This window comes from Carassius auratus, chromosome 27, assembly GCF_003368295.1.
Source record: "Carassius auratus strain Wakin chromosome 27, ASM336829v1, whole genome shotgun sequence".
In the NCBI taxonomy this organism is placed as follows: domain Eukaryota; kingdom Metazoa; phylum Chordata; class Actinopteri; order Cypriniformes; family Cyprinidae; genus Carassius; species Carassius auratus.
The window spans coordinates 6,367,791-6,393,908 of NC_039269.1; the positions used below are offsets into that span (position 1 = coordinate 6,367,791).

Genomic DNA, 26,118 nt, shown 5'->3' on the forward strand with positions numbered 1-26,118 from the left:
GATGTTACTATTTAAATAATGCATTGACAAATCTCACGTAATCACGAACAATTACTGAGACTTAAGTTACAGCACTGGATCATTAGCACAGAATCTAAAGAAATATAAATTTGAAAACACTAAATGTCATCACTGGCAATGAAGCACAGCACACAAGCAGGCCAGTGATTTTCCATTTTTATTTTCTTTGTTAGATTTACATAATCCACTTGAATTTGCCGTCAGAATGTGATAAAGGTGTGGTGTTTGTGCCCTGTACAGTCCAGTCCCTCCGCTGAACTCTGAGGGGAGGAAGCGAGCGCAGAGGGAAGGAATGACCGTTTATAACTTGTCGAGGAAGTTGTCGAGTGCCGGGATGCCCTCCTTCAGGCCCTTGCGCTTGCGTGTCTCGGCCACGACCTGGTAGGGTCTAGTATCGGGGTGTCTGGGGTCACCATGCAGGATCTTCCAGTGATCGAACACACACTGAGCGATGGCCTGACCGCCGGTGTTAGAGCGCAGTTCAGCGGTCAAACCTACACACACACACACGAGATGTTAAGAGACTGGACAAAGACATACATGGTTTAATAGAGACTAGGACACTTCCATTAGGAATGAGAACGGCTTCTAACACAAAACTGCTTTCTTAAACCCAGGAACTGAATACTAATAAAACTGATAACTATTATACTACCACTATTATAAACATATACTAATAAATCACTATCAGTATTAACATTTGTTACTATTAAGATAATATAATCAAATACTACAATCGAAGTGCACAGCAATTTTATATATTAAAAAAAGTGAATAATACTACCATTACTAATGAAATTATACTGTTGAAAATGAACATTTTTGCTTTGAGGAACTGTATTTTTTTTTTTAATTGCTTTTAAAGTGGTTTGATAATGAATAAACTACAAGAGAATCAACATTGAACTGGGCTTAAGTCACCTCAATTAATATGGTCATACTTCCTGGTTCTAGTAAGAACTCTTGCTGCTGCATTTTGGACTAGCTGTAGTTTGTTTACTAAGCGTGCACAACACCCACCCAATAAAGCATTACAATGATCTAACTTTGAGGTCATAAATGCATGGATTAGCATTTCTGCATTTGACATTGAGAGCATAGGCCATAATTTAGATATATTTTTGAGATGGAAACATTCAGTTACAAATGCTAGAAACGTGGCTTTCTAAGGAAAGATTGCGATCAAATAGCACACCTAGGTTCCTAACTGATGACTAAGAATTGACAGAGCAGCCATCAAGTCTTAGACAGTGTTCTAGGTTATTACAAGCTGAGTTTTTAGGTCCTATAATTATCACCTCTGTTTTTTCAGAATTTAGCAGTAAGAAATTACTCGTCATCCAGTTTTTTATATCGACTATGCATTCCATTAGTTTTTCAAATTGATGTGTTTCAGCAGGCTGCGAAGAAATATAGAGCTGTGTATCATCAGCATAACAGTGAAAGCTAACACCATGTTTCCTGATGATATCTCCCAAGGGTAACATATAAAGTGTGAAGAGTAGCGGCCCTAGTACTGAGCCTTGAGGTACTCCATACTGCACTTGTGATCAATATGATAGATCTCCATTCACTGCTACGAACTGATGGCGGTCATATAAGTATGATTTAAACCATGCTAATGCACTTCCATTAATGCCAACAAAGTTTTTTTAAGTAACGATCATGTTCCATTAATATATTTAGTAAATTTCCTACCATAAATAAATCAAAACTTAATTTTTGATTAGTAATATGCATTGCAAAGAATTCACTTGAACAACTTTAAAGATGTTTTTCTTCAATATTTAGATTTTTTGCACACTCCGATTCCAGATTTTCAAATAGTTGTATCTCTGACAATGTGATGAAGACTGATACTAACCGAAAGACTCGTTGACGGGCAGAAAGGCCTTAACGTTGGACATAGTTGTTCCCATGACCTGAGACTCCTCAAAGACGTATCCTCTCCTCCTGTTCAACACACCGTAGATGCATCCGACCACCTGCTTCGGACACTGAGAAAGGAAGAGAGATGCAGGTGAGAGACGCTCGTATGGTAAAGAGGAGGAGTCACACGAGAGGAACGAGGAGTCTCACCTGGAACTCCACCAGGTACAGGGGCTCCATGAGGCGGGGCTCGGCCGTCAGCTGGCAGGCGTACATGACCCTGCGGGCCGTGGGGATGATCTGACCTCTGCCGCGGTGGATGACATCTGTGAGGAGGGTCACGTCGTGGAGGTCGAAGCGGACGGCACGCATGTTCTCTTCACACAGCACACCCTGAGCACAGAAACACAACCATGAGGACTGAAGAGAATCAACACTGATTCAAGATCCAACCAGCAATACATGTTAGAAAACTCAACTTTGGGTTTTAAAGCGTATGACTATTTAGTAAATGCAACCGATAAAGTTATATATACTGTAATAATTTAGATTTTTATAGTACAATAAAATGTATTCCATATCACACTTTTTTTTAAAATGTAAAATCTTTTTTTATTTCTAACGGTTTTTAAATTCATTCTTAATTGAGTAAATTTTTAAATCATTTTCAAAGTTTTAAAATTGCTTGTTTTATTTTTCTATGATTATTTTACTTCCTTTTATGTAAAGCACTTTGAATTACAATTGTGTACAAAATGTGCTATATAAATAAACTTGCCTTGCCAAAAACTAAACAAAACAAAAAATAGTGTAAAATATAAGCATAAAAAGGTAAAATATTGTTTGTAGTTAAAAGCATCAATAGCAAATAGTAAACCAAACCCTGTTTAACCCCGAACATCTCACCTCTTTAGTGGCCCACTGGAAGCCAGCCACGACGCTGTCCTTGATCTCGTTCAGGTACTGCACTCCTTTGGTCACATCCATCAGGAGGTTGGGTCCGGTTCCATCAGGGCCGAAGCACCAGATCTTACGGGCCTCTGTGACCTCCCACTTGTATTTGTCGGCCAGGTAGCTTGCTCGAGCCATGACCTCCTGATGGGACGTCACGTCGCCCTTGTCAATGTCTTCGGCAAGACCGTTGGGGAACGGCCTGGCCTTCATGTACAGACGGTTGTGTTTGTTAGGAGACTTGGACAAACACATCTGGTTTGATTCTTCGCTGACCGTCTCCTTGTAGGACACAATGGGGTCCGATTTCTGTTGGAGAACCAGACACACGGGTCACATCATACATCAACTAAAACAAGGGGGAAACAAATCAGTCCCTACACTGATGCACAGACCTTCAGCGGGATGCAAGCGTGGTCCTCCTCCAGATCTTTAAGGCAGATTTCCAGATGCAGTTCTCCAGCACCGGCGATGATGTGCTCTCCGGACTCCTCGATGATGCACTGCACCATGGGGTCAGACTTGGCCAGGCGTTTGAGTCCCTCCACCAGTTTGGGAAGGTCATCGGGGTTCATGGCCTCCACTGCTACTCTGACCACAGGGCTGACACTGAACTTCATCAAACGCATGTTGTGGGCATGCTCGAAAGTTGAGATGGTCCCAGTCTTCACCAAAAATTGGTCCACGCCGACCAGACCCACGATGTTACCACATGGCACGTCCTCGATTGGCTCCACATAACGGCCCATCATCAAAACGGTCCTGAAATAGAGAAGCGTTATGCATCAGAAAAGTAGTGCACATTTCTGTGACCTGGTTTTAATCATGTTAACTCTTTCCTTGCAACTGACGAGTTATCGTCTTTTACAAGAAAACACTTCCCTGCCAAAGATGAGTTTCCACTGTTATACACTTGGGGGTGCTATTAAACGTTTACACACAATTATGTATTTTTTATGAAAGGAACACTCAGACTTTTTGGGACTTTAGCTTATTCACAGTATCCCCCAGAGTTAGATAAGTCCATACATACCTTTTAATTTCTGTGCGTTCTGTAAGTGTTATTTGACGCACCCACCGCTAGCCTAGTTTAGCACAAAGACTGGATGTAAAAGGATAATGGTAGCATAGTAATCTCAATAAGTGACAAAATAATGCAAACATTTTCCTATTTACATGTTGTGATTTGTATAGTCACAGCGTGTACAAATAACAAGGCTATATGAGATAGAGACCATTTTTAATCGTATAAATACTAGGAACTATATTCTCACTAGGCGTAGGAGCACAGCTAACCTTACTTGGGCGTAGTGGCTACTTGGGTGGAGTGATTAGCGCAGCACCCGAGACACGCCGTGGTGAGGAGCAAAGAGTTCGCTCAGAGTTAGAGTAATAAAGTCAGCAATTACTAGATAGTACATTTATATGAATCGATGGCTACTTGCTCTGGAAATAGATCCAAACACACCTGTAAACACCATAACGAAGTATTTCGTTTGATCTGAACATTTTACTATAGACGACTATTTTGAAAAAATGCAAGTTGTCATACGGACCATGAAACGTGTGCTAAAGGATACAGCCATACCATCGATAATAAAGACAGGACAAATTGGATCACCTGTTGCTGCAGTAAGTGTTCCGTTATGTTTTGAGATGACTAACATTAGTCATACTGTAACAGTGCCATGCTTATGTAATATAACCTTAGTAGTGACACTATTACGTGAATAGGGGCTCCGTGTATCCCCTTCATTGTTATTATTGTGTTGTCATGAACACACTGTATCGCTCAATAATATTTTGTGTATTGACACACTGTATGCAATGGCTATACTACAATTTCATTGAACTATGAATGATCATAATCACTTACTTGGTGGACAGCTGACCATTAGGTTCACTCGGCATGGGGCCTTTCTTCCAGTTGATCTTGTCACAGTGGGAAAAACAATGACAACTGCCGTCTGCTCCTCACCACGGCGCGTCTCGTGTGCTGCGCTAATCACTCCGCCCAAGTAACATTAGCTGTGCTCCTACGCCTAGTGAGAATATAGTTCCCAGTATTTAAACGATTAAAAATGGTCTCGGTCTCATATAGCGTTGTTATTTGTACACGCTGTGACTATACAGATCACAACAAATAGGAATATGTTTGCATTATTTTGTCACTTATTGGGATTACTATGCTACCATTATCCATTTACATCCAGTCTTTGTGCTAAGCTAGGCTAGCGGTGGGTGCGTCAAATAACACTTACAGAACGCACAGAAATGAAAAAGGTATGTATGGACTTATCTAACTCTGGGGGATACTGTGAATAAGCTAAAGTCCCAAAAAGTCGGAGTGTTCCTTTAAAGCCTACCTTTATTCAAGTGTTACTAAAGTATGCTTTAAGATAGAATGAACAGATTGTAAAAAAAAACTTTAACATCTTGCTTGGACAACTATTGCCCACTGTTGTCTAGACCAGCACGCACCGCCCCATCTGCCCCCTGGCTGTCCGAGGTTCTCCGTGAACATCGCTCTAAACTCAGGGCTGCAGAGAGGAAATGGCAGAAATCAAGAAACTCTACCGACCTCAGTGTTTATCAGTATCTCCTCTCTTCCTTCTCTGCAAATGTCTTCACGGCTAAAACATCCTACTACCACAACAAAATAAACAGCTGTTGTGACGCTTGGACACTCTGAAAGACTTTCTCTTCTCTTCTTAATCTGCCGCCACCACCTCCTCCACCGACTCTTACAGCGGACGACTTTGCAGTTTTCTTCACAAAAAGAAAAGATCCATCAGTGACCAATTCTCCACACCGCAGACTGAGGAAAACTTCACAATGACCGATGCACACTCTTTCTCCTCCTCCTCCCCACTCTCAGAGATGGACGTCTCCAAACTAATCCTGTCCAATCATCCTACTACTTGTCCACTTGATCCAATCCCCACTCACCTCCTTCAAGTGATCTTTCTTCAGTCATACCTTCGCTTACTCACATTATCAACTCCTCTCTTCACTCTGGAACATTTCCCTCAGCATTCAAGCAGACTCGGGTAAGCCCACTGCTCAAGAAACCATCTCTAAATCCAGCGCTTCTTGAAAACTACAGACCAGTATCCCTTCTTCTATTCATTGCAAAGACACTTGAGTGAGCTGTGTTCCACCAGCTTTCTATGTTCCTTGTACAGAACAACCTCCTGGACAGTAACCAATCTGGCTTCAAAAGTGGTCACTCAACTGAGACTGCTCTGCTCTTGGTTACTGAAGCCCTGCGACTGGCAAGAGCAGCTTCAAAATCCTCGGTACTCTTCTTACTTGTCTGCTGCTTTTGACACCGTTAATCACCAGATTCTCCTGTCCACCCTCAGAACGATGGGCATTTCTGGAACTGCTCTCCTGTGGGTTAAGTCCTACCTCTCTGACAGATCCTTCAGTGTGTCTTGGAGGGGTGATGTTTCTAAGTCACAACAAGTTGCTACTGGGGTTCCTCAAGGCTCAGTACTTGGACCACTTCTCTTCTCCAATTACATGATGTCATTAGGATCGGTCATCCAGAAGCATGGCTTTTCCTATCACTGCTACGCTGATGACACCCAACTCTACTTCTCATTCCAGCCTGATGACCCGACGGTAGCTGCTCGCATTTCAGCCTGTCTGAGTGACATTTCTAGTTGGATGAATGACCATCACCTTCAGCTTAACCTTATGAAGACAGAACTCCTGGTGATTCCAGCTAACCCATTGCTTCATCACAACTTCTCTATACAGCTGGGCTCATCAACCATTAGTCCTTCGAGGACAGCCAGAAACCTAGGAGTTGTGATGGATCATCAGTTAAGCTTCACAGACCACATTGCTACAACGACCCGGTCCTGCAGGTTTGCCTTATACAACATTAGGATGATTAGACCCTTCCTGTCAGAGCAAGCAACCCAACTTCTTGTCCAAGCTCTTGATCTCTCCAGACTGGACTATTGTAATGCTCTCCTGGCGGGCCTTCCTGCATGTACTGTCAAGCCTCTGCAATTGATCCAGAATTCAGCAGCGAGGGTTGTCTTCAATGAGCCAAAAAAAGCTCATGTTACTCCTCTCCTCATCAGGTTACACTGGCTACCAGTAGCCGCTCGCATCAAATTCAAGGTACTGATGCTTGCCTAAACTCTCTTGTTAAATCTTATGTGCCCTCCAGAAGTTTGCGCTCTGTAAGTGAATGACGCCTTGTGGTGCCATCCCAAAGAAGTTCAAAATCACTCTCACTGACGTTTTCCTGGACTGTGCCCAGCTGGTGGAATGACCTCCCAATCTTAATTTGTACAAAATGAGTCTTTACTCATTTTCAAGAAACATCTACCTGACTGCTTCTAATGTTCTCATTTGTCGCTTTGGATAAAAGCGTCTGCTAAATGATTAAATGTAAATGTAAATGAACATTGTGGCTTATTAAAATGGTAATTAATATTAATAAAGAAAGTTGAGAAAATTGTAAGTTGCTAGGTGCTTTTGCTTTGGAAACTTCACAAAAACAAATTTTTGTAAATTTGCTCATCGTGACTCATTTTGTCAGCACAGGTCACATGAAGACAGCCATGTGCAAATAAAATAAAGTGCTGGTTAAATACAAACTATTACTACCATTTTGGGCTAAATGAAGTAATTTCATTGCATCTCTAGTATTAATGAGTCAGAAGCGCTGCACACCTCTGGATGGGTGTCAGGTAAAGATCCTCCTTCTTCCCAGGGCTGAAGTTTGGTCCCATGATTCGCACTTTCTGCCCAGTGGACACGATGCCAGAAAACACACGGCCGAAAGCGTAGAAACGCCCCTTATCTGTGGTCGGCACCATCTTTGAGATGTACATCATGAGGGGAGCTTTAGGGTCACAGTTCTTGATACCTGCGCAGAACACAAGACAACAGTCACAGGGTTTATACAGAGATTCTTAAATTTAATTTACTACCTTTTTACCACCTATTTTACTACCATCACAATTTTTTTACTTCCAACACAGCTTCAAACTTCAACTGTAGCAGTGTTAAGTGTTAAGTAAAATGACAAGTAAAGACATTAAATATCTTTCCAAAATGAATTAATAAAATATTTAATCACAATTTAATGAGGCAATTATAACTTAATTTCAACACTGGGAGGGAGAGATAGAGAACCAGAGAGAGTGAGAAAGAGAAAGTCAGGAGAGGTTCTGTAGGTGTATGTGTCGCGTTAAATTAAATTAACCATCTCATCGCGCCAAATCCACACTCAGTCTCCACCCCAGTCAGACTAGTGTGGAACAGCAGCCAAAAGTACAAAGGTCTCAGTCTAAACGTCATCCTCATCAAAGGTCCTGATGTCCGGAACCCGATCAGAGCTGTCCTGCTGAGGTTCTGAACTGGTGTCTATGCTGCCCTTGGTGACATCCGCAAGATGTATAACTCCGTCTGGCTGGAAGATCAAGAGGTCCACCTGCACAGATTTCTGTGAAGTAACAGTGAAGATACTTGAATAGAGGATTATGCCATCACAAGAGTTAACATCGGAGACAAACCTGCCAGTTGCATAGCCCAAGTCGCCATGCGAGAGACTGCAAACTTCAAAGAAGAGAGACGTGTGCTGGAAGAAGATGCCTACGTCGATGACGTTCTGACTTCGCACAACGAGCTTGACCATCTGAAATGCCTCACAGCCAACATCGAGCACATCCTGAAAGCTGGAGGATTCTACATGAAGCCCTGGGTCTACTCTTTTCGAAGTGGGAGGAAAGATCCCACGAGTGAAATGCCCAGAACAGAGCCAAACCAGCTGATGGAAATGAAAACAAAGCCCTTGGCCTTGGTTACACCGTCGATGATGACAAGCTTCATTTCATGGTTGCAGTTAACTTTTCAAAGAAAAGGAGGAAGATGTGCCTTGGTCAAAACCTGCTAAGAGAAGAAGTTAGAAATCAAACTCCGGCTCCACTCACTAGAAGAGAGCTTCTAAGCCAAGTTTCTGGCCTGTACGACCCACTCGGCCTTGTGACTCCTGTCAAGCAAAAGGGTGCCATTCTGGTTAGGAGAGCTTTCCAAGAAGCCAAAGTAAGGTACTGCTTAGAAGACACGTGGGACGCTGCCTTGTCTGAAGGTCTCAGAGAAGACGCCATAAAGCTATTAAAAGAATATGCTGCCTGAGCAAACTTCGATTCGCCAGATCTCTGACTCCACCAGATCTCTGCGTAAAGCCCAGTGCCATCACGTTCTCTGATGGCAGCGAAAACGCATACGGCGCTGTGATGTATCTTCGCTGGAGCTGCAGCCATGGTGTTGTTGTGAGACTGGTTGAATCCAAAGCCAAGCTGACCCCTCTCGACCACAGAGGTGATCCTGTGAAAGCTGAGATGTGCTGAGCCGTATTTGCAGACAGAGACACTGTCGACTCCAGGTCGAGAAATGGTACCATCTTGTCGATAGTCAGACCGTCCAGGGCTAGCAAACATCGCAGACATCATCACCAGAGGTGCCAATCCAGATGCCCTAACTGAGGACTCCGAGTGGCAGTCGGGTCCAAAGTTCCTCCAACTCCCTGATGATGAGTGGCCGAAGAAATCCGCTAAAGACATTGCAGCCCAAACCAGAGACAAAGTCACAAAGATCCAGAAAAAGACATTTATAGCAGTACTAACCAGAAGTCGCCTGAAGACTGCACACGATCCATCACACGATCCAGCCCGGGTAGAGTCCAGAAGACCAGCAGGATCAGCAATTCAACAGCTCGTCGATAAAAGGTGCTTCAGCAACCTGAGAAAGTTGGTCGGGACTGTGGCGTGGATCTGGAGAGCAGCCAAAAAGTTCCTGAGTGCTAAGATCAGAGACCAGGAAAAGTGGGAGGCAGTACCATCCTCAGGTGTCCTTACAGTCAGCGAAAGACGAGACGTGTTCTAAGACCTTTGCCTAGCAGCTCAAGAGGGTGTCAATTTCCCAAGTGCCACAATACACAGACTAGTGTTTACAGGGATCAGACAAGTGGACTTCTGGTTTGTGGTGGCAGAGTCCAGACCTTTGGAGATGACCGCAGAGCTGTTCCTCTTCTACCATTCCAAGCTTGGTTATCCACCCCGCTAGCCAGAGAAGCACACAGTGAGGGACATGATGGAGTGGCGGAAACTCTATTGCTGATGAAAAGGAAGGCATGGGTCATAAGAGGAAGAATTATTGCTGAAAAGTTGTTGACAAGTGTATCTTCTGCAGGAAAGCAAAAGCAAGAACCTGCAAGCAGATAATGGGAAACTTGCCTGAAGAGAGGTCAAGTCCTGCTGCACCATTCGAGTTCACGTCTGTTGACCTATTTGGACCTTACTATGTGAAGGATGATGTCAAGAAGAAAGTAACTATGAAAGTATGGGGTGTCGTATTTTGCTGTATGTGTAGCCAAGCCGTCCATGTAGAGTTAGCAAACACATTATCAACAGAGAGCATTCTGCTTACCTATCAGAGGTTCACCGCTGTCCGAGACCATCCCCGGAAAATCTGGTCTTATCCCTGTAAAAATTTTGTTGGAGCAAAACCGGTCCTAAAAGAAATGTATACTTACCTGAATCAACAGGACAAAGAGTCGCTTGAAGAGTATGCTGCCAGAAAATGAGACAACCTGGACGTGGAAAATCCTCCCGGCCGATTCATCTCACCGAAACGGGGCCGCCGAAGCTGCTGTCAGAGTCACTAAAAGAGCCCTCCAAAGTCTTACCAATGTGGAAGGCCTTACCTTCAGTGAGTTCCTGACTGTGCTTCAGCTAGCTGCCAATCTTGCTAATGAGAGACCCATCGACACCAGAGTTCAGAGCCGAGAAAAGCGCATCCAGTACATCATGCCGAACAACCTGTTACTTGGTCGAGCCACACAAAGAGGAGACTTCAAAACTGTCGACTACACCATTTATCCATTCGAAAGACTCAAAGAAGTACAAACTAAAGTCAACAATTTCTGGAAGTTCTGGAGCCAACTCGCTGGCCCGAACCTGTTCATTCGCAGTAAGTGGCATACTGCTGAAAGGAACGTTGTCGTTGGAGACATAATTTGGCTCTGTGACCAAAACGCACTGAGAGGGCAGTTCAGACTTGCAAGAGTCGTCGGCGTTAATCCTGATTCCAGAAGTGTTCTTCGAGATGTTTATGTGAGGGTCTCTCTAAGCTCCAGCATTTTGGTGAGAAATCCAAAACCGGGTGCCAGAGATCGCGAGTTGAGCACCATTCTGCATTGGGACGTCTGGCACCTTGTGGTCCTCATGCCGGTGGAAGGATCAGGTCGGAGACCAGCCCACTTGAGAGTGCAATCTTTCCAGGTATGGCCACGTAAAAGATCGAGTGGGAGGTGTCGCGCTAACCCGGTGGAGGTATGGCTGTCTTCTGTGTACATCTTCTGTGTTGTGGTTCAACATGTCATTTTCTTTCTCCTGCATGCCGCCTTCCCTGTGCACGCTCTGTATGCCGGCCCGCACGTGACTGTTAACAATAATTACTGCATGGTTTAAAAAAGAGAAACTGATAACTAAGACCAAATGCTTAGATTGGTATAGTGTTGCTTGTAAAATGCAGAGTAAAAGACCAAGCTGTGTTGCCTGTAAAATGCATTTGACCTTTCCTGTGTTAGGAAAAATACCTGATTATTTAAAATGTTTGTGTTTTCTTATTCTTTTATTTATTTAAAGGTTTTACACCGGTTACATCCGATCCTACAACATTGCTACATCAACTGATCAAAATAAATATTCTTCTGAGTGAAATCCCAAGTCTGGTCCTTTTCAAGTGTAGCACCTCACAGTTAAAAGACACTTGACAGTATGTGAGTGTGCATGTGTGTTAGGGCAAGTGAGTGAGCTACATTCAAGTAAGAGGGAACTCTACCATAGGACTTGGATCAATCAAGATAACACAACAGGCCTTGGTCCATAGGATTTACTCAATATGTCAAAGAGTAACAATTACAAAAAAATTAGAAGACAGACTGGACCTTTAGAATGAACAGCTACACAATGTGTAATAATAAAGTGCAATTGTACACTATAATAAAAGTATTTCATTAATAAACAAATAACTTCAACACTGCACTGGACACAAGCCAAGCACTGTCCAACACACACACACACACACACAGAGAGAGAGAGAGACAGACAAGTGTCTCAGCTGTGCGGACTTTAGTCTAATTCTACTTTTAAACGGAACATTCAAATGATTTGCGAAATGCGAAATGATTCATTCAGACTCTCATCAAACATAAGTACGTATGGTCCGGTATGATTTATAGCTTCAACCAGTTGCTTCTTAAAATAGGGGGCGATGCCAAATTTGATCATGTAGCTGGTCTTGTCTTTGGCCAAAGCGAATGATTTGGCGATTTGGGAATCCGGGAACATCATGCTAAACAGCTTTCCTATGCCATCATTGGACTTGAACGAGTGGTGTTTCACTGCCAAGTCTAAACACCATGGTACTTCAGCCTGTAGCGTAACGGTGGTGGTGCAGATCGTCTGTATGCTGGTGGTAGGATTACTGGCAGTGGACTGCGAGGAGCGAGCAGGAAAGGTTGAGGGAGCAGTGGAGGTTGATGGTGTCAATGTAGCCGTTGGTCCGGCGCAAAACAGCGACAGCGGTAGCTGGGTGTTACGTCCCCGCATCCTGGCTTGGTGGCTAGTAGACTCCCTGTGGGAATTAACTGCCTTCACTCCCATTCAAGTAATATTTATCGTTTTCTTGCAAACGTTGCAAAAAGCTTCTCAGCTGTTTCCAACTACTGGCCTAAGCCAGTCTTTAAACCGTGCGTCCTCCAGCCAGAGATCCAAAAACTTGCACTTGCCCATATTTACTTTGTAAACTCGCGGAGCAGAGGTTTGCCTCCAAGCTACCAGCTTGAACCGCCCAACGTACACATCGCGTGACGTCATTCCGAAAGCCTCCCTTTGAAACAAATTTTGTTTTGTATTAATTTTATGTTAATTTTAATCCATGTTTCATTATTTTGTATAATCACAACACGTTCAGACATGAACCGAAACTCAGCGTATAGGTAGCCTAGGCTACTCGCCTCACAGACCTAAACACATTAGAGATATCCTATATCTATTATCTACAGAAAGCTTGAAATTTCTACTTTTAAACGGAACATTCAAAACTAAAAGTAGGCTATAGTCTAATCCATAAGAAATGCATTTTTTCCGGCACGTTCACTTACTGCGAAGATCGCGAGTCAGTGTCAACTTCATCTCTGCAGCTGACACAGAAAAACTTGTTTATTAATAAACAATGAAAATGCCATAATATTTTTTTACAGCGTTTAGGTGCCGTTTATATGAACGCATCACCACTGCATGAGAGCGAGAGAAAGAGAAATAGAGACACACACACTCGCAAGGTTACAACCCTGCGGAAACCCTGAGTCAGACACTTCAAATACAGCAAAGTAGACACGAGAAAATGAGTGCATCGTACCCATTGCAGCTTCATCATCTCCAGGCCCTTTGTAAAGCAGCTCGCAGCGGTACTTCTGGGCTGTGACGGGAGACGGCAGGTGGATGGTGATCATCTGAAGCAGAGCTTCTCCGGCGGGCAGCCAGCGACGCATCACAGCCTTCAGCAGCGGCTTGCCTTCCTTATCCTTGTCCTCGGTGTCCAGCTTGATGTCCAGCTTCTCAATCAGCTTGGCAGCTTCGTCCTTCTTGAAGTTCATGATGGCATCAAACACCTAGAGATGGAGGAAGTGAGGTGTGATCACCGGTGGATCCGAAGGAGACCTGCACTAGTGTTTGAGGCTGAAGATGGGGTACCTTGAAGATGGGGTCCAGAATGAGCTGGGTGAAGGTGCGGGGCAGTTTTTCTCCATCGGGGCCGTTGGCAGAATTGCTGAATTCACCAGTGGCTGGGTCAAAATACCTGCACGAGCAGCAGAGAATGAGTAATAGCTGACAGATATTTACTCTACTGTTCATGCAGATGTTTATAGTGCAAGTCAAATAACCTTAAGACAACAGATCAACCTATAAACGCCTTCGTATGCATACTTTTATTCATTAAAAGTGCATTAAATTGATCGAAAGTAAACTTATTTCAAATAAAATGCCCTTTGCCCCCATTAAAGGAATCCTTAAAAAAAATTATGCATCACGGATTACAAAAAAATAGTTTATATAACGGTTTAAGATAATGAGAAATGTTTCTTGAAGCATTAAAATGGTTTCTGAAGATCATGTGAGAAATGGAGACTGGAGAAATGATGCTGAAAATACAGCTGTATCAAAAACACTTGGTGAGCAGAAATATTAAAAATATTCTAATGGAAGTGTATAAGCTAGAAGATATTTAAATTGCCAATTATGCACAAAGGAGCTTCATGTTTACACACTTGTTTATGGATCTGAATCTCACCTGTCACCCCAGAGCTTCTTCATCATGTCCTCCACTTTCTTACAGCGTTCAGCTGGGCTCAGCTGACCTTCGCCTTTAGCAGCAAACTTGACCACATACACCTCCGCAAACTGCTTCAGAGTGAAAGCCCAGCCGTGAAGACCAGATCCAAAACCCACGGTACCGATCACTGGATCGATCTGAGAGAAAGAGAGGAGCACTGTGACGATCGTGCACCCAGAAAGACACAGGGAAGAGTGAGAGATCCAATTGCAGGTATTTTAATATGATAATCCAAATCATAGGCTAATACAGCCAAGGGTCAAAACCAAAAAAGACAGTCCAAAAAAAGAACCAAATTGGAAAAGGGAACTCTGAATGAGAGATGACTCGGAGGATGAGCAGACAGGAGGAATCTCAGGGGACGAGAAAGCTGGACACACGAAGGGTAAGGACTCCATACAGACAACAGGAAAAGACTGGAATATATAGGGAGGCTAATGACAATAGAGTCGGAGGACGATTGGGGGGGGGGGGGGGGGCGGAGGGCCAGATAAAATGGTAAAACAGAGACAAGCGGACCAGGTAGCATGGGGAAACAGCGACAAGACAACCAGGTAAAATTGGGAAACAGAGACAAGAGAAGTGCAACACAAAACAAGGAGTCCTGGAGGGTGATGGACCGGTGGAGGATCAGGGGGAGGGATGGAGGGCCAGGTCCTTAGAGGGAAACAGAACGAAAGACACAGACAAGAAACCCAGCAAGGAGGTGGGCCGGCGGGGATCAGGGGGAGGGACAAAGGGCCAGGTCCTTAGAGGGAAAAAGAACGAAAGACACAGACAAGAAACCCAGGAGGGAGGTGGACCAGCAGAGGATCAGGGGGAGGGACGGAGGGCCAGGTCCATAGGAGGAAACAGAAAGAAAGACAGACAGAAAAACAACAAAAAAATAAACACAAAAACACAAGTCCAAGAAGGACATCACGTGATGCCCACCAGGGCGGAGCAGAAGACCACCACAACCATGTGGTCAGGGCGGAAACCCCCTAGGACGAGCAGAAGACCACCATAACCGTGTGGTTGGGACGGACGCCCCCCAGGGCGGAGCAGAAGACCACGATAACCATGTGGTCAGGGCGGAAGCCTCCCAGGGCGGAGCAGAAGACCACCACAACTGTGTGGTCGGAACGGGTGCCCCCTAGGGCGGAGCAGAAGACCACCACAACCATGCGGCCGAACCAGAAGCCCCCCAGGGTGGAGCAGAAGACCACCACAACCGTGTGGTCAGGACGGACGCCCCCCAGGGTGGAGCAGAGGACAAGTCTGGTTGGGAAAGTCAGAAACAAAGAACATGAACATGTTAAGGGTAGCCTCCGTGGCCACAACAGGAACAGTCGGGTGCTCAGAGAGATCGACTGAGACATGACAAGTCTCTGGAAGTTCCGCAGAGGCGAGGAGAGACTCTGGTAGTTCAGCAGAGACGTGGAACGGTTCTGGTAGTTCATCAGAGACGTGGAGAGGCTCTGGTAATTCCACAGAGGAGTGACGAGACTCTGGTAATCCCATGGTGTTTATACTGGATTCCAGAATATCAGTGCTGACTTGACTCTGCTCATGAAGATTATTGGTGACTTTTATTTGTTCATGAAGATCAATGGTGACTTGCCATTGTTCATGAAGATTACTGGTGACTTGAATTCTCCCATGAAGAACCCCAGGGACTTGACTCGGTCCTTGAAGATCACCAGTGACTTGACTCGGCCCTTGAAGATCACCAGTGACTTGACTCGGCCCTTGAAGATCACCAGTGACTTGACTCGGCCCTTGAAGATCACCAGTGACTTGACTCGGCCCTTGAAGATCACCAGTGACTTGACTCGGCCCTTGAAGATCACCAGTGACTTGACTCGGCCCTTGAAGATCACCAGTGACTTGACTCGGTCCTTGAAGATCACCAGTGACTTGACTCGGCCCTTGAAGATCACCAGTGACTTGACTCGGTCCTTGAAGATCACCAGTGACTTGACTCGGTCCTTGAAGATCACCAGTGACTTGACTCTGTCCTTGAAGATCACCAGTGACCTGACTTGACTCTGGAAGGTCAACGGTAACTAACCCCGACTCTGGAGGGTTAAAAGTGACTAGCCCTTACTCTGGAGGGTAAAAAGTGACTAGCCCTGACCCTGGAGGGTCAATGGTAACTAGTCCTGACTCAGGAAGGTTGACGGTGACTAGCTCTGATTCTGGAAGGTCGACGGTGACTAACCCTGACTCTGGAAGGTCAACGGTGACTAACCCTGACTCTGGAGGGTCCATGAGCACCTGACTCGACTCTAGAGGGTCAACCGGAAATTGACTCAACTCTGGAAGGTCGACAGTGACTAACCCTGACTCTGGAAGGTCGACAGTGACTAACCCTGACTCTGGAAGGTCGACGGTGACTAACCCTGACTCTGGAAGGTTGACTGTGACTAACCCTGACTCTGGAGGGTCCACAAGCACCTGACTCGACTCTGGAGGGTCAACAGGAATCTGACTTGATTCAGGAGGATCAACTGGAACGTGACTCGACTCTGGAGGGTCAACGGGAATATGACTCAAATCTGGAGGGTCAACTGTGGTCGGTGGTTAACTTAAGGTATTTCACCCTCCGTTCCACCATACTGGCTGGGGAGGAGACATGAAAGGACATACCGCTGGATCTGTTGGGATGGAGTCCTTCTGTGACGATCGTGTACCCAGAAAGACACAGGGAGAGTGAGAGATCCAATTGCAGGTATTTTAATATGGTAATCCAAATCGTAGTCGAATACAGCCAAGGTGAAAACCAGTCCAAACAAACAAACAAATGAAAGGGACAGGAAAAGGGAACTCGGAATGCGAGATGACTCTGAGGACAAGCAGACAGGAGGAATCTCGGGGGACGAGAAAGCTGGACGCACGAAGGGTAAGGACTCCATACAAACAACAGGAAAAGACTGGAATATATAGGGAGGCTAATGACAATAAAGTTCCTGCACCTGGTGCAATTAACAGGAGTGCAATTACTGTGAAGACAAGACCAGACTAGAGGAATTCTAGTGCCTACGGTGAAGTGCCTAAGGGGAAGTGAGCCCACTAGTGGACACCCAGGGAAACAGAGACTAGACAGCGTGACAAGCACAAGCTAAAGGAACTGATATCATGAGGGTTACAGCTCACTAATAGATCAGCGCAGGTCTCAGATATTCTGGTTAGTCGTTCATCAGCTCATCAGAGTGGTGAATGGTTTCTCCTCACAGACCACACGGTGCATTTAAACACTTAATCTATTACTGAATGAAAGCGTGTTCTCACCATGATGTTTCCCATAGGTCCACCCTTGTCTTCTCCGTAGGTGGAGATGATGACGTTGACGTTCTCCACGATGCGCTGGAAGGTTTGGAACAGCTCCTCGGGCTCCAGCTGCAGCTCCAGCAGGGCACGGTCCATCTTATTCATCATCAGCACGGGCTTAATGCGCTCGGCGATGGCCTGTCTCAGCACCGTTTCTGTCTGAACACACACACCTGAGCAGGAGACACAGTTAACATGCAGTCAGATGAAGGTGACAAAACTTGAGCACATTCTCTTCACATAAACCCGGACTACTACTGGCATCATGAAGTTCAATTAAAGACCAAGGAGAAACAGTCATTTAAAGCTAGTGAGTTCATGATTAAAGCATAAACATATATAGTGCAAAATGGTCATCAAATAAGCTTTCTTCATTTTGTCAATAGCTTAACTCATTTTCAAACTAATATGGAAAGTTTTTATGCATTGCTGTTCTTAATCCTTTTCTGACTTGCTTTACAGTTCAAATCTATAAAGACTCAAGATGCAAAGTCATATTAATATAAAACGTGTTTTCAGATTATGAAAATGGATGGCCAACAATACATTTTTGGGTTAAAATGATCCATTTTTCTTTTAATGCCAAAAATAATAAAAGATCATGTTCAATTTAGATATTTTGTAAATGTCCTACTGTAAATATATCAAAACTTAATTTTAGTAATTAAGTAATATGCATTGCTAAAAACTTCATTTTAAACAAATTTAAAGATGATTTCTCAATATTTAGATTTTTTTTTCTTGCATCCTCAGATTCCAGATTTTCAAATAGTTATATCTCAGACAAATATTGTCCTTCTAACGAACTATAGAGCAATGGAAAGCTTATTTATATTTATAGACTTTTGGTACAATTTAAAATTGTTAATTTGACTTCAGACCAATAAACAACACTTCGATGTATAACCATAGTAGTAAAAAAACTAAACGAATAAGAGGTTTACCAGAGACACAGTCCACCACAACCAGAGCTCCATCGGTGACACGCAGAGCAGCTGTGACCTCGGAGGAGAAGTCCACATGGCCAGGAGAGTCAATCAGGTTAATGAGGAAACCGGATCCATCCTTACACTGCTTAATGAAGGCCAGGTCGTTATCAGCCAGTTCGTAGTACATGGAGATAGCACTGAGAAACAGCCATGGAAGGGAAATCAACAACTAACTCTTCGTAAAGCAGACACTCTAGTGAGCAGGTCATAGATGATTGGCTGTTTTGGCCTACTATGAATGTTATGTTAGTTACAACAAAATAGATTTTTCTTTGAGCAATAAAGTGCCGCGATACTGTTGTGATCAACAAACAATGCTCACCCCTGGTGGAGTTTATGATTATTAAGTGCCGGCCGTTCTATCTGACGTGGGAATATACTGCAATACTGCTCATTGCCCCGTTCAACGTCATCAGAAACAGGAACAAAGCACTAAATGAACTGTACCAGCACATCAGTGAGCAACAGACAGCACAACTCCGATGCTTTTCTCATCATAGCTGGGTATTTCAACCATGCTGACATAAAGAGTGTGTTTTCAAAAATACAACAACACATTAACTTTCCAACACAAGAAAATAACATTTTGGACTTTGTTTACACCACACAGAGAGGAGCTTACAAAGCCCTCCCCCCCTTCCCCCACCTCAGAGCCTCAGACAACATCACTGTTATTCTAATGCCTGCATACAGACCGCTCATTAAAGTCGCCAAACCAGTTTACAAACAGATTAAAGTGTGGCCAGAAGGATCATCAGAGGTTCTTCAAGAATGCTTCAACACAGGCTGCCACATGCAATAACACCACTGACCTCCAGGAGTACTCAGAGACTGTCACTGCCTACATCACCAAGTGTATTGATGATGTAACGGTCACAAAAACCATCACTGTCCGGACCAACCAGAAGCCGTGAATGACAGGGGAGGCCTACAGACTTCTGAAGGCACGGAACGCTGCCTTCAGAGCTGGAGATGAGGTGGGCCTGAGAACAGCCAGGGCCAACCTGTCCCGCGGCATCAGAGAGGCTAAGAGACAGCACTCCAGGAGGATAGCTCATCAATTCAGTGACAGCAGAGACACTAGGAACCTGTGTCAAGGGATACAGACCATTACGGACTACAAGCCCCCACCAATGACCTGTGACAACAACATCTCTCTGCTAAATGAGCTGAACACCTTCTTCGCTCGCTTTGAGCAACAAAACAGCACCACTGCACCGAAGACTCCACCTCCTCCCGGCGACCAGGTGATGATGCTGACCCCAGACAGCTGACCCCAATGCACGCAAAGCTCCGGGTCCTGACAACATCCCTGGGCGTGTACTGAGAGACTGTGCAGCAGAACTCACTGATGTCTTCACAGACATTTTCAACATCTCAATGAGTCAGGCTGTTGTTCCCACATGTTTTAAAACTACCACCATCATTCCAGTTCCGAAGAAGCTCTCCGTCCTGCTTCAATGACTACCGTCCTGTTGCACTTACCCCCATCCTCATGAAGTGCTTTGAACGGCTAGTCATGCACCACATTAAGACTGCCCTCCCCCCCTCCCTGGACCCCTTCCAGTTTGCATATCATTCCAACCGCTCGACCGATGATGATGCCATCGCCACTACCCTCCACTCAGCACTCACACATCTGGACAAAAAGGACTCATATGTCAGAATGTTGTTCATAGACTTCAGTTCAGCATTCAACACGATCATCCCTCAACAGCTCATCTACAAACTGATTCAGCTGGGGCTCAACACTTCGCTGTGCAACTGGCTGTTGGACTTTCTGACTGGAAGACCTCAGGCAGTACGGGTCAGCAGCAACACATCCAGCACCATCACACTGAACACTGGGGACCCCCAAGGATGTGTGCTGAGCCCCCTCCTCTTCACTCTGCTGACCCATGACTGCACACCGTCACACAACTCCAACCTCTTTATTAAGTTTGCAGATGACACGACTGTGGTGGGTCTCATTAGCAACAAGGATGAGACAAACTACAGGAGCGAGGTGAGCTGCCTGTCCGGGTGGTGCAGTGACAACAATCTCTCTCTGAACATGGAGAAGACGAAGGAGATTGCTGTAGACTTCAGGAGAGCACACACTCAGCACGTTCCTCTGACCATCAACGGTGCGACTGTGGAGAGAGTGAGCAGCACCAAGTTCCTGGGTGTGCACATCACAGAGGACCTCTCCTGGACTGAAAACACAGCAGCACTGGCCAAGAAATCACAGCAGCGTCTCTACTTCCTCCGCAAACTGAGGAGAGCCAGAGCCCCACCCCCCATCATGTACACCTTCTACAGAGGCACCATCGAGAGCCTCCTGACGAGCTGCATCACTGTGTGGTATGGCGCCTGCAACGTGTCCTGCCGAAAGACTCTGCAACGCATAGTGAGAGCAGCTGAGAAGATCATTGGTGTCTCTCTCCCCTCCCTCCAGGACATTTATGGAACCTGTCTCATCCGCAAAGCCCTCTGCATCGCAGGTGATCCCACCCACCCCTCACACAGCTTCTTCAGTCTGCTGCCATCAGGGAGGAGACTGCGGAGTCTCTAGGCCCAAGATCAGCAGACTGAAGGACATCTTCATCCACCAGGCTGTCAGGAAGCTGAACTTACTCCCAAACTTTCCCCCCTCCCTTATTCTGCCCAGGCACTACTGAACTATGACACCCCCCCCCCCCCCACTAATATAAGATGACATGCACCAGTCACTTTGTGCAGCATTGGTCTGCTCACTACCTCATTCTCCATGGAACTGACGTCATTCCACTACCTCATCAGTCAGTTAAATAAAATAACTGCTCTTGAGCCCTTTGCCACTTTAATCAGAATTAATAAGCTTTGTTTTTGCAATAAATAATCTTTTATCTGCACTGTTGTTCACTTCATTGATTTGCACTCTATCTGCCTTTTGCCTTGCGCTGCTTTATTTAACTTTATTTTTAATTTTATTATATGTCTTTTTTAACATTCCCTTATTGTATAGTTGCATCTACATTTTATATTTTTATCTAGATTTTTAGGCTTTAATGTTAATGTTATTTGTGTGCACCGGGGGTCTGAGAGTAACGCAATTTTGAATTCTCTGTATGTATGTACTGTACATGTGGAAGAATTGACAATAAAGCAGACTTGAACTTGAACTTAAAGAAAACGAACAAGACAATGCATAGTAAATAACTGTTAGCACTCAAAACATTGTATTTTATTGAATAATGCATTTTAGTTTTATAATTTATGAACATGGAACCTCACATCCATGACCTCCTGGTTTTACCTTATGCAATGCTAAACTATCTAAACTTTCATTCAGGTGGATTATAAATGACATGTTTGTTTTGCAATACGTTGTTCCACCCCTAACAAAATATTCTTAAGTGTATGAAAATATGACTCAACACTATGTAGCACTAAAAAAAGCACACACCCTGCTGAACATCATTTATATGTACTATAAAGATTATAATCCATTTATTTATTTACAGGACTGCCATTTTAACTGCCAGATATTTCCAGATTTAGTCATGCATGATGTCTATATCTACTTAAAAGCATTTTATTTGCATCAAAGTTTTTGTTATACCACAAACATCTATTTAATTGCAATTTCAATGGCTTGCAAATTTTAAACAGCCTGATATTTCCAGATACGGTAATGCATGATAAATACTATTCCTATCAGACTTGAAACTTTGAAAATCCCAAAGTTAGTCACATGCAATATTCTATTTAATATTATATTTATAAGTTTAGTCGAACAGGAAAAGTGAACATCATCCATTAAATTGCATTTACTCAGACTTGTCATTTTATAAATTTGCCTGATATTTCCAGGTTTAGTTGTGCATGATAATGTTTATATATACATTTTATTTGCAGGCGTCTTACGTGGATTTGATGGTGATGCAGCGCTCTTGTTCATCTTTGCGCGTGTCAGTGAAGCGGGTCTCTCCGGCGCGGGCCGAAGCGATGATTCCAGCCTTAGACACCAGAGAGTCGGTCAGCGTAGATTTCCCATGATCCACGTGCGCAATCACGGACATGTTTCGGATGTTGGACTTCTTGTCCATGATGGCACGGATCTGGTCGACTGTGAAGTTCACCTGGAAGAGACACATTCAACATCAAAACTCAAGCATTTCTTGACAAACACCTCTTAGGATTTCTAGATGAGATTATCCTGATCCTTAAAACATCAAAACTTCTGTAGGCCTAAAGCATTGGGTTCATTTCTTCCACAAAGCAAATTAAACATTTTGAAGTAGAGATCAAATGTGAAATTTATATTAAACATAAATAGTTGGGAAGGCAAACTGGAAATGTAATAGTAAGCATTTCAATTACATATATTAAAGTAATTGATTTCATATTTAATCATTTTGAAACATTTAAAGCATGCAAAGGGTTAACTTTAAAATCCTTTACTTAAATTAAGACTATAATTGAGTTTTAAAGCACAGCCAAATCTGACTTTTACTTTGAGAGCGTTCTGAGGTTAAATGCAGATTCAAAATCATAAGAAATTGTTTGTTAAAAGTGAAACTGTTTTAAATCAAACACCTGAATATCTGTGATAGAAAACACTGGCATCTAACAAAGCTCTGAAAAAACTTAATCTTAAATATTGTTTATTAACCATGTGTCCTAAACTCCTGAAACATTAGTGTTTTATGTTTTAAAGCAGTCGATGCAATTTGGCAAATCAATATAATCTATTGAAAAGTTTTGAAAAAAAAAAAAGTCCCAGACACAAATAATTTTTAGATATTTTTTTATATTTATATTTTCATTGTCTGGCTATCTGGGACTTCCGTATGGAGTAAAAGGTTAAGATTATAACGTTTTTTCGCTAGTATTCTATCACACTGTGAGTTTATATTAGCACAATTTGTTGTTTTCTCGTGGTAACTGATAGAGCGTTTTTTTTTTTTTTATTTGCTGATGAACAATCAAACAACAAATACAAATAAAATTGAACAATTACAACAATGAAATGACAGTGGATGACAGTAAAAAAAAAAACGAAGGAAGACAGTAAATATATTAAATATTGAAAACAATGAAAAGGGGGGGGGGTATTACATCAAATTACATTTCACTCAACAAAACATCATACAGTTTCAAAAGTTTTACACTTTTTTTGTTTTTAATTATTTTCAGTGTCTTAATTAAGTAGTTGAAGTCACATAGAAAATTATTTAATTTGGGTTCTCTTAGAGCAAACTTGCATTTATGAATAAAGTATTTTGCCAATAGAATAAATGTGTTTCCAATATATTCTATTTTATGATTACAGTGGTAACTGATAGAGCGTTTGGACACGGAAGCGCTGCTACGTGACGTCAGACTTAACAAGGAGTAACTTCCATAAACCTAAGATTGCTAATTTTGAATGTATCCTTAGACGAGCTGACCGGAAAGCCCAGTGTCCATTCTCGCATCTGCAGCTGTCATTTTCCAAAAATAAATTTTAAACTATTGTATACTACTTTTATACTATTACACTCCAGTCAGCTCACAGTAATGTGAATGCGAGATAAAAATTACTACACTGGCTCTCAATTGGGGCTTGTGGATTATCAGGTAAAATATATAGAAAATGTGAACAAAATGAGTATATATGGTTTATTCAGGGAACATATATGGTTTATTTATATTATATTATAATAAGCATTTGTTGATGCTATTGGACAATTCTCTTTCAATTCAACATATGTAATTATATACAACTATTATATTAAATGTTTGGAATTTAACTGTGTTATGCCTGTTCAGACATTTTTTGTATAGTTATCTTAAATACATAGAACACTATTATAACTCCTCTAACGTTATCCCTCCCTAGTTTTACTTTCCGAGACTCGATAAACCTTGTCCCTCATGCTGGCCTTTACAATACCGGTAAGTAAACCAGCATCTAATGGAAATTGATACGACCATAGCTAACGTTAGTGCTTCTGAGATTTTTTCTGGCGAATTAGCAAATGGTATGCAAACATACAATCAAACATAATACAGTGAAAGATAATCGTTAATGTTTATTTGGGGCACAATGATAAGGCATAATAATCTTAATCACAAAGAAAATAATATTAAGGTTTATATAAAATAACAAAATAAACGAATAAATAAAAAATTAACAAAAGATTTTTAAAAATCTCCTAGACTCACATAAACAAAATTAGTTTTGTTTATTAACATTTAGAAAAAGAAAAAAAAACGAATAGGCAATATTCTCATGGAAAAGTGGACAAGTGTTCATACACAGCGCAAATCATAAAGAGCGAGCGTGTTTTTTTAAATAAAGTTTGAGGAAGTGTCTCTCCCGGGTCGCTAGTTGTTCGCTTAGAAGACCAAACTTCCGGGTTGTCCTACAAAACATGTGATGTGTGCACGCTGATTAGACCGCGCGTGCGGGAACGACAGCAACACGTGACCGCGGTAAGCCGGTGCTGACACACCTGACACCTGCCTTTAAACAGACCGGCGAGGTGACTAAAACCGCACAAAGTCCGTCACAAACAAAGAGAAAACATAAGAAACTAGTACTGGAATCAAAATATCAGGATATGGAGTTAAAAAATAATAATAATATGTCTTATACGTACCATTGTGGCAGATGTTAGGGGTGGGCGGATCGATCTAAATATCGATAGTATCGATGCCAACCCTGGTGTTGGTTTCGGATCGATACAGTTGTAATTGAATCGATATTTTAATTTACATATCTCTCCTCTGCGTTCATTATTCTTTGCTGGTGTCTTTTACTTCTACAATCCTGAACAAACACTGCTTTCACATCCTGGTATAAACGGAGGTCGGAGCCAGCTCCAAATGGGCGGGACTTCAGCTCCAAGTGGGCGGTACAAACCTCCAGAGTCTTTTGATTGGTTTATTTAATGTCATGGGGTTAATGCAAGCTGTGAATGCATTACATATCAACAGTATGAGGTGTAAATTAATGTTGTCATTGTAGGAAACACAAACAAACAAAAACATTATGTTTAAACTTTCTGTTACAGAAAGTTCAAGTCTGGGTGGCCAAAAGTTACATTTAAGTGACCTGCTTACCGCCTCTCTCTGCAAACCCAAAGGATCACTTTCCTGTAAGCTTTTTTTCTTTTCTTTTTTTCTATGCATCAAGATGTGTAATTTATTGTGTCTGAAGATTTTTGACTAAAGTGTGTGTGTGTGTATGTGTGGGTCTTTGTGTGGATAAATTATGTTCATACGTTAAAGGTGGACATTTGCAACAGCGCTTGTCCCTAAAATTGCTCCAGGGGTATGGTCAGAGACTGTCCTAAATGACAAATGTTGAAATGTAAATGACATTACATTCTGTGGACGTCTCACATAAATGTGCATTATACTTTAGTTAATGTTAACTTGTCAACAGTGAATTATTTAGGATGTCATTGGACTGAATGTTTAGTAATGACACTTCATTCCAGTAAAAATATAATCCATAGCCTTGGAGTGAAAGCAGCAGCAAAGTGTTCCAATGCTGATAAAATTCAAGCAGGTTAAAACCTCAGGTTCCTTAAATATG

The 26,118-nt window shown here is 42.9% G+C and overlaps 1 protein-coding gene across 1 annotated transcript; it reads right to left on the minus strand.

Moving 5' to 3' along the window:
- Positions 1–160: 160 nt before the first annotated feature.
- Positions 161–25,331, minus strand: LOC113045235 (elongation factor 2-like). Its single transcript, XM_026205463.1, has 13 exons — positions 25,178–25,331; positions 22,458–22,672; positions 18,525–18,706; positions 17,542–17,753; positions 14,227–14,405; positions 13,629–13,734; positions 13,294–13,546; positions 7,537–7,732; positions 3,237–3,603; positions 2,797–3,150; positions 2,101–2,283; positions 1,886–2,018; positions 161–515 (listed from the first exon to the last, which is right to left on the minus strand). The coding sequence occupies exons 1-13, from the start codon at positions 25,178–25,180 to the stop codon at positions 322–324; spliced, it is 2,577 nt and encodes an 858-aa protein (XP_026061248.1). The 5' UTR covers positions 25,181–25,331; the 3' UTR covers positions 161–321.
- Between the last annotated feature and the right edge of the window lie 787 nt (positions 25,332–26,118).